Source organism: Suillus subalutaceus, assembly GCF_016647625.1.
Source record: "Suillus subalutaceus strain FC151 chromosome Unknown DFJ58scaffold_2, whole genome shotgun sequence".
Lineage (NCBI taxonomy): Eukaryota > Fungi > Basidiomycota > Agaricomycetes > Boletales > Suillaceae > Suillus > Suillus subalutaceus.
The window spans coordinates 686,160-697,884 of record NW_024540251.1 but is presented as its reverse complement, the minus strand read 5'-3'; the positions used below and the strand labels follow the sequence as shown (position 1 = coordinate 697,884).

At 49.0% G+C, this 11,725-nt stretch overlaps 3 protein-coding genes across 3 annotated transcripts; all 3 read left to right on the top strand.

Annotated features, from left to right (window-relative positions):
* Positions 1-2,691: 2,691 nt before the first annotated feature.
* On the top strand, positions 2,692-3,182 carry DFJ58DRAFT_614360 (uncharacterized protein; the record flags this gene model as incomplete). The annotated part of the gene is made up of 2 exons (XM_041380939.1): positions 2,692-2,950; positions 3,013-3,182. Coding segments are annotated over 2 exons (429 nt in total), but the record flags the coding sequence as incomplete, so codon positions are not given.
* Positions 3,183-3,777: 595 nt separating this feature from the next.
* On the top strand, positions 3,778-4,194 carry DFJ58DRAFT_626597 (uncharacterized protein; the record flags this gene model as incomplete). The annotated part of the gene is made up of 1 exon (XM_041381119.1): positions 3,778-4,194. A coding segment is annotated over one exon (417 nt), but the record flags the coding sequence as incomplete, so codon positions are not given.
* Positions 4,195-8,075: 3,881 nt separating this feature from the next.
* DFJ58DRAFT_721095 (uncharacterized protein) lies at positions 8,076-8,828 on the top strand (the record flags this gene model as incomplete). The annotated part of the gene is made up of 1 exon (XM_041384765.1): positions 8,076-8,828. The coding sequence occupies one exon, from the start codon at positions 8,076-8,078 to the stop codon at positions 8,826-8,828; it is 753 nt and encodes a 250-aa protein (XP_041250950.1).
* Positions 8,829-11,725: the final 2,897 nt, after the last annotated feature.

The window sequence follows — 11,725 nt, the reverse complement described above, 5'->3', positions numbered from 1 at the left end:
CTTCTTCTTATCGATTAACAGTCTCAACTATCGTACCTTGTCTGTATCCTGCTGCAGAATGACTGCAATCATATCTCAATCCTCACACTTTGTTGATGTTGGCACTGCGAACAGACATGCACTTCTGTACCATCAGTCACCTCGTAAGTCCTTAGTCAGTTTAATATTCAGATGCTGCTGATTACTGATTGCTTCTAGCTTGAGCTTGTGGACAAGGCTGTGTCGACAGAGGAGGACCCAGGAGTTAGTAGTCTCCAAGTTGACGCTGGGTGGAAGAGCCTCGATGGCATTCCTTGTATCATGGGTGGCATAACGGCCCTTGTTGGTAAGGCATATTGCCTTCCATTTTTAATACCAATCCTGACTTTATTTCAGCATCTGTTGGTGGCACCTTGCGTGGGCGTACCTCGAACGACTTCCCTTGGAAAACTCTACCCAAGGAGCTAGCTCGGCTCGGATGTCGCCTCGTCAACTACCCTGATGATACTTTGATGCCCGGCGAGATTCGACCTACACTCATTCGGAGCAAAGGCATACATGATCTGACCCTTCCTCATTGGGTTAATCTTGTCAATGCACTCAAGATGGGCACCCTCACTATACAAGCCATGACAAATGATACTGCTCGCAAACGCCTTACAATGTCCTGGGACCCAGTCATTATCGCAGAGGCGCCCTCATATCGATCAAACCACTCCCGCGCGCGACGTGTGTTTGCTAATGGTGACATTGACTTCAGGGGGCCTCGCCGTCTTGCCTCTCCCCCTTCTACACCTTCCACTCGTCCCTCTACACCTTCCAATTGTCCCTCTACACCTCCTAGTCGTCTTTCTACATCTGCTGCTCGTCCTCCAGCACGTGCTGCGCGTCCTCACACACCTGCTGTGCGTCCTCATGCACCTGCTGCTCGTCCTGCTATACACCCTACTCGTCGTACTCAGGTTTTTGTAGAGATATCACGCCCACCACCCCGGCCAGCTTCTAGGGCAATACCATCATCCACTGCTCGCACCATATCACGCCCGCTACTCCGGTCAGCTTCCAGAGCAGTTTCTAATCACACCAACCTTATCCCGCCCATCACTTCTGTCGAGCAGTCTGCATCGACTTCTGAATATGATGATGAGTTACATGTTAGTGAGAGCGAACATCGGCCTGCCAAGCGTAACAGATACGGTATGACTGAATCTTAATGATTTCAAATAACGTAGATGACATGTTTATACAAGCAATCTTTTCGGAATTGTACTTTTTTTTCTGAACACGCAGGATACTCGGGTCGTGATCGACCGTTGGCGGTATTCACTTCTTTTGAGCCTCTTGAGCCTCTTGAGCCTCCCTTGAGCCTCCCTCACGATCTTCCGGTAAGCCTCCTGCTTTCACTTCTTCATATACACACAGAATTACACTTTGGTTGCCAGCTCAAGCATTTCATTTCAACGTGAGTCATTTAGCATTATGTACAGCGTTATCCTCATTCCTTTCATTCTGAACCCTCTTATTAGCCTCTCGAGCATCCCGAGAGCCTCGCTCGCACCCTCTTGGTTACCTTGCCAGATGGGCCTATTCAAATATCTTGTATGTTTGTTTAATTCCGTGCTAGCATACCATTCTAACTTGTTTAGTCTGCATCAGCTCAAATCAGCCTCATAAATATGAAGGCGCTGTAGGTTTTTTTCTGCCCCTTCTGATTTCCCATCTGATATACTCTTGCGCAAACCGCCCAATAGACGGTCTGCAAAAATTGGCATCTACTGCACATAGTACGAGTAAGTACGCGTGCTGTCATATATTTCTTCCAATATTGACCACACTGTAGACATGATGCAAAACATCCCCGATAACCCATCATCTCCTCACCCGAGTTACATGGGTCTTCCTGATACCTTCGATTACATGCAAGAGCAGTTTGGTGGTGGCCGTCGTAACCCATCACCACCCGTTGAGCTGACTCCTTCGCGACTCAGGAGTAAGCTCAAGGCTACAGAGCGGGATGCCGGCCTTGTCAAAGGTGCATCTACCCGCCGCCAGGCTTATCAACGCCTCGCTGTGGAAGGGCAAGATCCTGCACCTAACTTACCTCATGCGGTGCCGGCTGCTATCTCGACAAGCGAAACATCATCGTCAATGCTCCATGTGGGTAGTAGTCGCCATGCCTCACCCTTTCCTGCCCCACACGCTCCTGAACAGCTCCAGGATGTGTTTTTTGGTTCCATGAACCAGCCACACGCCTGGATGGATCCCAACTCTTCGGATACCTTTAGCATGATGGGGTCCGAATCTTATTTATCTGGAGGATCGCAAAATCACTTCGTCCCCCAGGATATGGACCGCCTAGCACCTCCGCCAAGTTACACTTTTCCTGCGAGTTCATCGGGTTTGACCTCTCGTGGATGCTCGCTAGATCCTCATGCTACAGGCCAAACCCATTCTGGATTGACTGAGGATCTTGCTGGCAAAGTCTCACCATTCGTCCTTCAGCCAGTTCCGTCATCATCGTCTCATGATCACCTGCCTGCCCTCCCAACCACCAATGTCATTCCACCGACGCCTTTCAAGGATGGTGATAGCACCACCTCAACAAATACTATCAGTACTTTGCTGAGCGGTTCCAATTCCCAGATGGACTTAGGAGGCCATCCTTCTACCTCTCGTGCACGCTTTCCCGAGGAACACGAGCCAGTGACCCATGATGAAGGACTTACGGTCACTGGACGCAGGTCTGCAGAGGTGAATGCAGCACTTGATGTCGGGTTTGCTGCAGTAGAGCGCTGCTTTCTTGAGCTCGCTACATCCACCACGCTCCCTACTTCCCAATTGATCAACCTATTCTTGAAGAGTCGTGGACGCACCGTGAATGGCACTAACTATTGGAACCTATACGCCAACTACTTCAAAGAGCATATGCAGATAGAACTCGCGTGCATTGGCAAAGAAGCCCAGGCTGGAGGTGGCACGCCAAGTAAGTATTATTTTATATCTTGTTGCGCAGGACGTTTATAACCCTTATAGGTGCAACTGTGCGCACGCAATGTTACGACAAATTCAAAGAGGCCTATCCTGACTCTTACCAAGATATCCTGCTCATGCATGAGGAGGCATCACTCCTCGGATCATCGCCTCAAACAATAGCTCAGCGTGGACATGGATTCCAGAAACACTATCGAAGGGTGATACAGATTGTACGTTTTCTTTCCCGAAGTTCCATCATCCCCTCATGTTGTAATCACAGCTCGAGTCTGCCGCTATGAAGTCAGGCTTTGAAGCAGCGATCGTGCTCTGTGGGAAAGTAGTCAATGAAGATGGTTCACTTGGCCACTCGTATAACACGCCAGGTGCTGCAGGGGTAAGTCTCTTTGTACTCTACATCCTGACGTATACTTAAAGAGACAGTTCTGGGAGACACGATGTCGCACAAGCGATGATGCCATCATCGGGCATCTCAAGGCTCACGTGTAGTGAGTGTACACTTAAATTTTGTTTATGCTATGACTTATGCCCGCACAGTAATACTACATCTTTAGCTGCGGTGGATGAAGCATTCAATGATGGCACCCGCAACGACCCTTCAACTCCAAATTCAACCCTGAACCATGATCGTAATCAGTCTCAGGCTCCTGAGGGACGGGATGATGGCTTGAAATGGATCAAGCTCGAACTTATCAGACAAGTTGGTATGTTAGAACGTCGACACTCCTTTTATTCATTTGACCTAAACTACAAATAGCCCAACTTGGAGGCAAGTGCGCCTGGGATAAAAATTTCCCTTGGAAGGGCATGTCAAGCGCCCTTGCTGATGCCAATCTCTGTATTAGAGGCTATCCGGCTCATAAGTGTCTCTTGCCTGGCGAAGCTCACAATGAAAACTCGAAGAACAAGGGCATCGGCGCGCTGACTCAGAAGGAAATTGTAACGCTGATAGATGCGTTGAAGGGAGGAACCATGCAAGTCTTCAAAGTTGACAAGGCACACCGAGGTGAGTTTTGTTTACCTTTTAATATGCACTTTTGGGTTTTAACCTCACGTGTAGCAGCTGTGATGGCCTCCGAGAGGCCAGTCATTACAGGCATCGCACCGCCACCCGAGTGGCCTCATGAGGGTGCTCGACGACTATTTGCTAATGGTGATACCGACTACCATGGCCCAGTTCGTCTCCAGCCCAGCAGTGCAGCTACAAAGGTTAAGAAAGAAAAAGCGCCTCAGGCCCCTCTCCCACCCTCCGATAATGACGACTCCGACTCCGACTCCGACTCCGACTCGGGTGATGATCGCCCAGCAGTACCTGCTGCTCCCAAGCTCCGAAAACCTACCATGCGAGTAGAACTACCACCGCCCCTGCCCTCGCGCCCATTCAAGGTTGTGGCAGCACCACGCTCACGCCCAGTCAAAATCATTCAAAAGCCGGAACCAACTGCAGCAGCGAGCGAGGTTATCTCAATTACTTCGACCGAGGATGTCGAAGAGCCTGATACCGAGTATGACGAAGCACGCGGGAAGAAGAGGAAACTGAAGGCTAAGGCTACGAACACGTCTCGTGCGTCAAAGAGGCAAGCATCATCCGAGGAGAAGACTGATACTTCAAAAGTAGGGAAGAAAGGGTCACAGGCTCAGATGAAACCACCCAAAGCACTTCCCTTACCATCAACCTCTCCGACGAAGGGTGGCCCATTGTCCCCATTGACAGTGGGATCATCGAGTGTGGCGGGATCACCAGAGCCTGAAAGTGAGCACACTTTTTTCTCACTTGACTTCGTTTGACTCAAGGCTGATAGCTGTGGTTCCAGCGCGACCTAAAGATGAACCATATATTGAGCGAACTAAGGGTAAGCGATTTCACATTTTCTTGCTACATAACTAATGTCCATCTATCCTCCAGTCAAACCACGCCGAATCACCAAGGACTCCAAAGGTAAAATGAAGCGTGCTCACCGCATGGCATACAGCCAGTCAGACGAATCTGAGGTCGACAAGGGCAAGAAGGTTGCTGAGAGTGTCATCTCCCCTACTTCGGTCAATGTCACGGCAGAATCTTTACAGGAAGGCTTGGCCGAGGTAACACACGATGCTAAGCCAGCGGACAAGCAGCAGGAACTCCCTCGCATCGCCAAACCCATTGAGGGTCTTCACGATGCAGTTCGTGACTCTCGTAACCCCCACGACCCTCCACATGACCTACACCAAGCTCATCACAAGCTCCCTGTACGTCATCATCTTCGTGAGGATAACCCTCCTCACCACCAACAGGAACGTCATCAGGAGGTCATCTCTGACCCTCGCGACGACCTTCACGAGGGGGGTCCTCTTCGCAATCCCCGCGAGCCTCGTCATGAGGTCCTCTATGATGTTCGAGATACTGCCCATCACAACCCACGTGATACCCTCCGTGACACTCAGTCAACCTCTTCGTGCCCATTCTCGTGAGCCATGGTACATGCATGATGCCATGCGACGTCGTGAAGAGACTCCTACGATCGAGCGTGATGCTCACCTCTCTCGTGATGTCTTGTACCACCGTGACTCTCACAATCACCGCTACACTAGTCTGCAACCTCGCAACTATTATGGACCTACTGATCCTCGCATTGACAGCGAGTTCACCACACGGGATGGTTCCCCAGCCTTGGAGTCACACTGCGACACCCTTTATGCTCATGGTGAGCGTGAACATTCATACCCAAGCCAATACAGCCCAGTGCCTGGTCCGGACTATGCTCGACGCAATGACCTTGACGAGCGTCGGGGATTTGGTGGAGGACCATACCGTGACAGTGGGTACCCTCAAGGCAGGGCTCGTAACCAGGATTCCAGATGGATGGACAACGTCCACAGCGTTGCATCTTCATCTTCGGACTATGCTGTGCCACGAGCATTTAGTCATGATCACACTCTCCCTCCACCTCCTCCTTCATCATAATCGGCTTTTGATGCACCCGTGCTTTTGTCATTGGTTGGGTTGCTCTTTGGTTCTTCTTCTTGTGCTTACTTCGTCTGTTTATGCTGATAACTTGCTATGGTGGTTTGCTCATTCCTACACTCGTCCCGCTTTCGTACCCTATTTATGTAGCTACACATGCGGTCGTTACATTTTTCCTTGTCTTGATAATATCAGTATAGCGGCTCCAATGCCTGCTTTGGTTTGCTTCAGAACTTGTTCGAAATTGCTGCGAAACTGGAGCGTGATATGTTTTATTGGAAAGTGACATTTACAACATAAATACAACGACAAAAGCAAAAAAAACATATGAGAAGTAGCAGGTGGGGAAAAACATAAATGTGAGTGACGAAGATATGAAATAAAACATAAGGGAAAACATAAGTAGAGGAGCACAAGAGGCTCCAAGTTATGTTGACGAGTGGCGAGAGACCCCTGCCGACATAAATATGAAGATATAACATAAGGGAAAACATATGTGGAGGTCCGAGGAGCACACCTGAGAGGCTCCAAGTTATGTTGACGAGGGGCGAGAGACCCATGCTGACGTAGTGGAGGCTGTTAGGCACCTTCTGCAATAATCAGAGCTAACCAGTTAACCCTCCAATGAGGCCCATGAGGGTACACTGGTTACTCTTAAGGAATTGAGGGAGACCCTCCGGGGAGAGGGATGTCTCAGAGACATGTTGTGCCATACACGAAAACTGGGTCTGACAGACCGTGGGAAGCACTAAAAAGTGCTGCCAAGGGTGGAAAGTTCCAGAAGGTTTCCATTATGGTTTCAATTTAAATTTTCCCGCTATTTCATCTACACAGATCCCTCCTAATAAGCAATCTGTATACACGTACAAAGACCAATTTGATACCAGCATACTAAAACAACTACAGAAATCCCGCTATCTAGGCCCCTTCACCGCTAATACACTTTTAAGTCTCATCGGTCCTTTCCAATCTTCCCCCCTTTCCATTATCCCCAAACCTGGCAAGCCGGGTAAATTCAGATTAATACAAAACTTCTCGTTTCCACACTCCTTTGACCCGCAGTTTCCCAACCCCTCTATCAATTCTTACATCAATGCTACTGATTTCCCTACCACCTGGGGTAAATTCTCAGTTATTTACCTACTCATTTCGAGACTCCCCCCAGGTTCGGAAGCCACAACCCGTGATGTTGCAGAAGCTTACCGAACCATACCCCTACACCCATCCCAATGGCCTGCTGCCGTAGTACGAGTTTTGGCTACCAAATTCTGTGTGGACGCTTGCACGGCCTTCGGAGCCACACCATCAGCAGGCACCTATGGCCATGTAGCTGATGCTGGTGCCAAGATCCTCCGACACCGGGGCATCGGACCCCTAGACAAATGGGTCAACGACCACATTTTCTTTCGGATCCGAAAAGAATTTGTAAGCGATTACAATAGAGAACGAGCCGAACGACACAAAGATCTAGCCAAGAGAGGCATGCATCAAACTGGAAGCAGAATATGGTTTGGTGGTCACATTTTCGACGACGGTTCAATAGAGGAACTCAGTGAAAATTGCTCTCAACCCATCAGAGACCTCTCCAGCATCTTGCCAATGTCAGAACACGATCAGCTTTTCAGCTACAGCCTACAAGACATAGACGATGTCTCTACCAACCTGGGAATTTTTTGGCAACCCGAGAAGGACCAACCTTTTGCCACATGCACTATCTACATTGGCTTCCTATGGGACCTTCACCTCCACGTAGTATCGCTTAGCAAACCCAAAGTCGAAAAATATCTCATGACCATTCACACATGGAGAAAAAAGCCCACCCATACGCTACAGGAAGCGCTAGAGCTCTATGGCAAGCTAATGCATGCATGCGCAGTGGTCAAAAGGGGTAGAGCTTACCTAACTAGTCTCGAACGCACAATCGCCATATGCCATGAGAAACCCCACATGCCCTACTGACCAGATAAAGAAGTCGAACCAGACCTCAACTGGTGGACAGACCTCTTACAATCAGGCAGCATCTCACGCCCAATCTACCCACCCATACCTTTCTCAGTTCCTGCAGCCTTTTCAGATGCCAGTTCAGGCATCGGAATAGGCATTGTCATTGGAAACTATTGGTGAGCCTGGAGGCTTATACCAGGCTGGCAGACAGCCAACAATGCAAAGAGAGACATTGGATGGGCCGAAGCAATCGGCTTCGAACTACTGGTCCGCACCCTCGCCTCTATCCCTGGCATTAATGACAACATCATCGTCTACGGCAATAACACAGGAGTGGTTGAAGGATGGTGGAAAGGATGTCACCACAACAAAGCCGTCAACGACATTTTCAAACACATCCATGAATTCATTCTCTCTCTACCCAGACGTTTCGAAATCCGTACGGAATACGTCCCCAGCGAGTCAAACCCAGCCGACCATCCCTCCAGAGGACAATATGGGCCTGAACACCTTCTACTCCCTGCAACACACATTCCCCGCCAGATCCAAGACTCCATTGTCGACGCAATTGCCCCTCTCACCCCCACAGAGTTTCGCCTATTCCGAGACTGGAAGTACTCCTCTCCAGCAGCCAAGCTCATCAACCATACCCTCATCCATCAACAAGCCACTGAACGAGCTAGAGCCTGCCAGGCAGAAGAAGACCAAGTCATTTTCAACGCCATCTCAGAATAATGCAGCCACCTCCCGCACCCGTTTTAATGCACCATTAGCATCGAACCATCAACTCAACCCAAGCCTACCCTCCCCTCAACAATACAAAACTGGACTCACCCCCTTACCCTCCCCTCTAAGACCACATTGTCTCACTCGCGAAAGACTTCAAAAGTGGACACCATCAGGTGGCAATGCATGTCTTGCCTCCATCAACTCACCAAACCTGACCATAACGGATGAACAAGTTGACTGAATCCTTGAAGTCATAGGACCTTCATGGGCGCAGTCCACCAAAGAGACTTATGGGGCAGGCCTATTAGTATTCCATGTATATTGTGATTCCCTGAAAATACCAGAAGATCAGTGATGTCCAGTTTCCCCAACTCTCCTTCTAGCTTTCCTGTCCAGCTGTACAGGATCATACTCTGGTACAGCGCTCGCAAACTACACAGCTGGCGTAAAAGCATGGCACCTGTTACACGGCTACCCATGGTTAGTAAACGCTAAAGAACTTAAAAACGCTAAAGAACTTAAAGCCATGCTAGACGGAGCTGCAGCGCTCGCTCCAGAATCTTTCAAATGCTTGAAACGCAACCCCTTCACCGTCAATATTCTTTCCACCATTCATGCACACCTTAACCTTAACGACCACCGCGACGCCGCCATATTTGCATGCTTGACCACAACATTTTACGCCATAGCGAGATTAGGAGAGTTCACTGTCCCTACAATCAAATCCTTTAGCCCAGCCAAACACATCACTCACAGCGACGTATCCATTACCGTCGATCGTAACGGTTTACCCGTCACAAAATTCCGCATCCCGAGCACGAAAGCATCCCTGCTAGAAGGAGAAGACGCCTTTTGGGCAGCACAGGAAGGCCCCTCAGACCCAAAAGCCGCCCTAGAAAACCATCTCCGAGTCAATCCAGCAGAAAATAATGCTCACCTGTTCACCTGGAAACATCCCAAAGGTATCAGACCTCTCTCCAAGAAAGAACTAATGAAGAGACTCACATCTATCACCCAATCAAACAACATCCCCAACCTCAAAGGTCATGGTCTTTGAATTGGAGGAACACTTGAATATTTGCTAAGAGGAATCCCTTTCGATGTCGTTAAATCAATGGGAAGATGGTCGAGTGACGCATTCACAATATACCTTCGAGATCACGCGGTCATCATCGCTCCATATATCCAAGCACTATCACCTGCGCTAGAACTGTTTCCCCGCCAAGCCATGCCACCAGTGCGCTAAAGCTTTTTCCTAGGTGAGTACAGCTCCTATTTATACAGGCCATCAAGCTTCGCAGTTCGCGTCGCAACTCTCCTACAGTTATGGGATTACAGCTCACCTTGAAACCTTTAGGTTCGGACCCATACACCGGGCCGAAAAGCCCTGCGGGCTTTTACCCAAACTCTTTCTCTACTCAACCTTATATTTAGCCACCGCACACCGAAAGCGTAGATGTTATTCTGAGCAAGCCGAGGCACGAGGATAGCGCAGAATTTAGTCTACGCGTGAGAATAGTAAGGTGGCGCAACGCACCTTGTTCCGACCCACGTCGGAAGACAAGTGTACTGCATCAGTAGTCGTTTTCTCATTGTTTTCTCCATCTATTCCTATCGTTCTTTGCACCCACCCGCCTCTCCCTCTCTCAGGTTACAGACAAAGTTTAGTTCAGATAGTTCATATCTACAACCTTTGTCCGATGTACTGTGTTCCACTCCCTAAGGATTTCAAGCATCACGCAGGGCGACCTGATCAGTCCCCGCCCGCCCATCACAGCTCACCTTGAAACCTTTAGGTTCGGACCCATACACCGGGCCGAAAAGCCCTGCGGGCTTTTACCCAAACTCTTTCTCTATTCAACCTTATATTTAGCCACCACACACCGAAAGCGTAGAATGTCCAAAGTTGTGTTTTCGAGGTGCTTTCAACGCCGTTTCAAACCTGATTTCCATTTTCGGCAGCGACAGCGGGCATCGGACTCCAAAATTCGGTACGATGTCGGAAAATTCTATTTTTGGTTGGCATGTACTAATGCAGTCCACCTATGTCACTCCTTCGAATTGCCTTCGAACCCATGCATATAGTTTACTGCAAGATCACCCCTTCATCCCATCAACTCCCAAGACCTGCTTATGCACCCGAAGTTTTCTATTCTCGTGTCTCAAAATACTAACACTAGGACTGCGATGAGGCATTCCAAGGCGCGTTTCATCAAACACCTGTGACTTTTTTTTCCACAGCGCTCCGTTCATCTCATCTTCGACTTTACGGACTCCTGGCCTAACTGCTTTTGAATTTCCCATTCACTCCTGAGATCTGCAGCGTCTATATGTATGTCGGGGCCTTTGCGGAAGGTGGGGGAAGGAAGAGTGATCCAGATTTGGGTTCCTGATTAATTACATAAGTCTATTAATTGAATTCTCATCAAGTTTGCATCGTACTGTCAATCCAATATTCATCGATATCCGTCTGCTGTACTAACATTAATCTGCCCTGATTCTTGGTGTATCATTTGGTGTCCTTTTCCAAGTGAGCGAGCACGCCCGTAAATATTATTTAATGGGGATGTATTGGGTAGATGTTTGGTAGCCTTACTGGAAAACGAAGGACAAGGAGTACATTCCCACTAAACGAGACTCTGGCTGCCATCTTCCATGACGTTCGCCTTCTGTCCTGATAGCTATTGCGCGCTGTATCCCCAGTGAATGCGAGTAGTGGAATGTTTCAAACACCTTCCATCTCAGAGACGTTCTCTGCTTCATCACCATTCTCATACAGCAGATCGCGTTGCACACTACGAGTCAGACATTAACAACGCCCCCTCAAACCTGTCACGAACAACACGCGTTCTATCTCAGCGGAATCGGCTCCTTAATCACACCCGTCTCACTCATCTTCTTAATATTCTCTCTGCTGCACGACATATTCGTCCTCCCGGCCATCAAGATCATATGGCCTTCTTCCTCATGCCCTCCCACTGTCATTTGTGACTTCCCACATATTGCCACTGCGATCTTACCCAGAAGACCGGTACAATCGCTTATGCTCATATGCAGGGCATACCTAAGTTAGCAATCCGGAAGAGACTAGATCTATCCCGAACGAGCATTCCCTTCCGCTATCTGGATACATCTTCT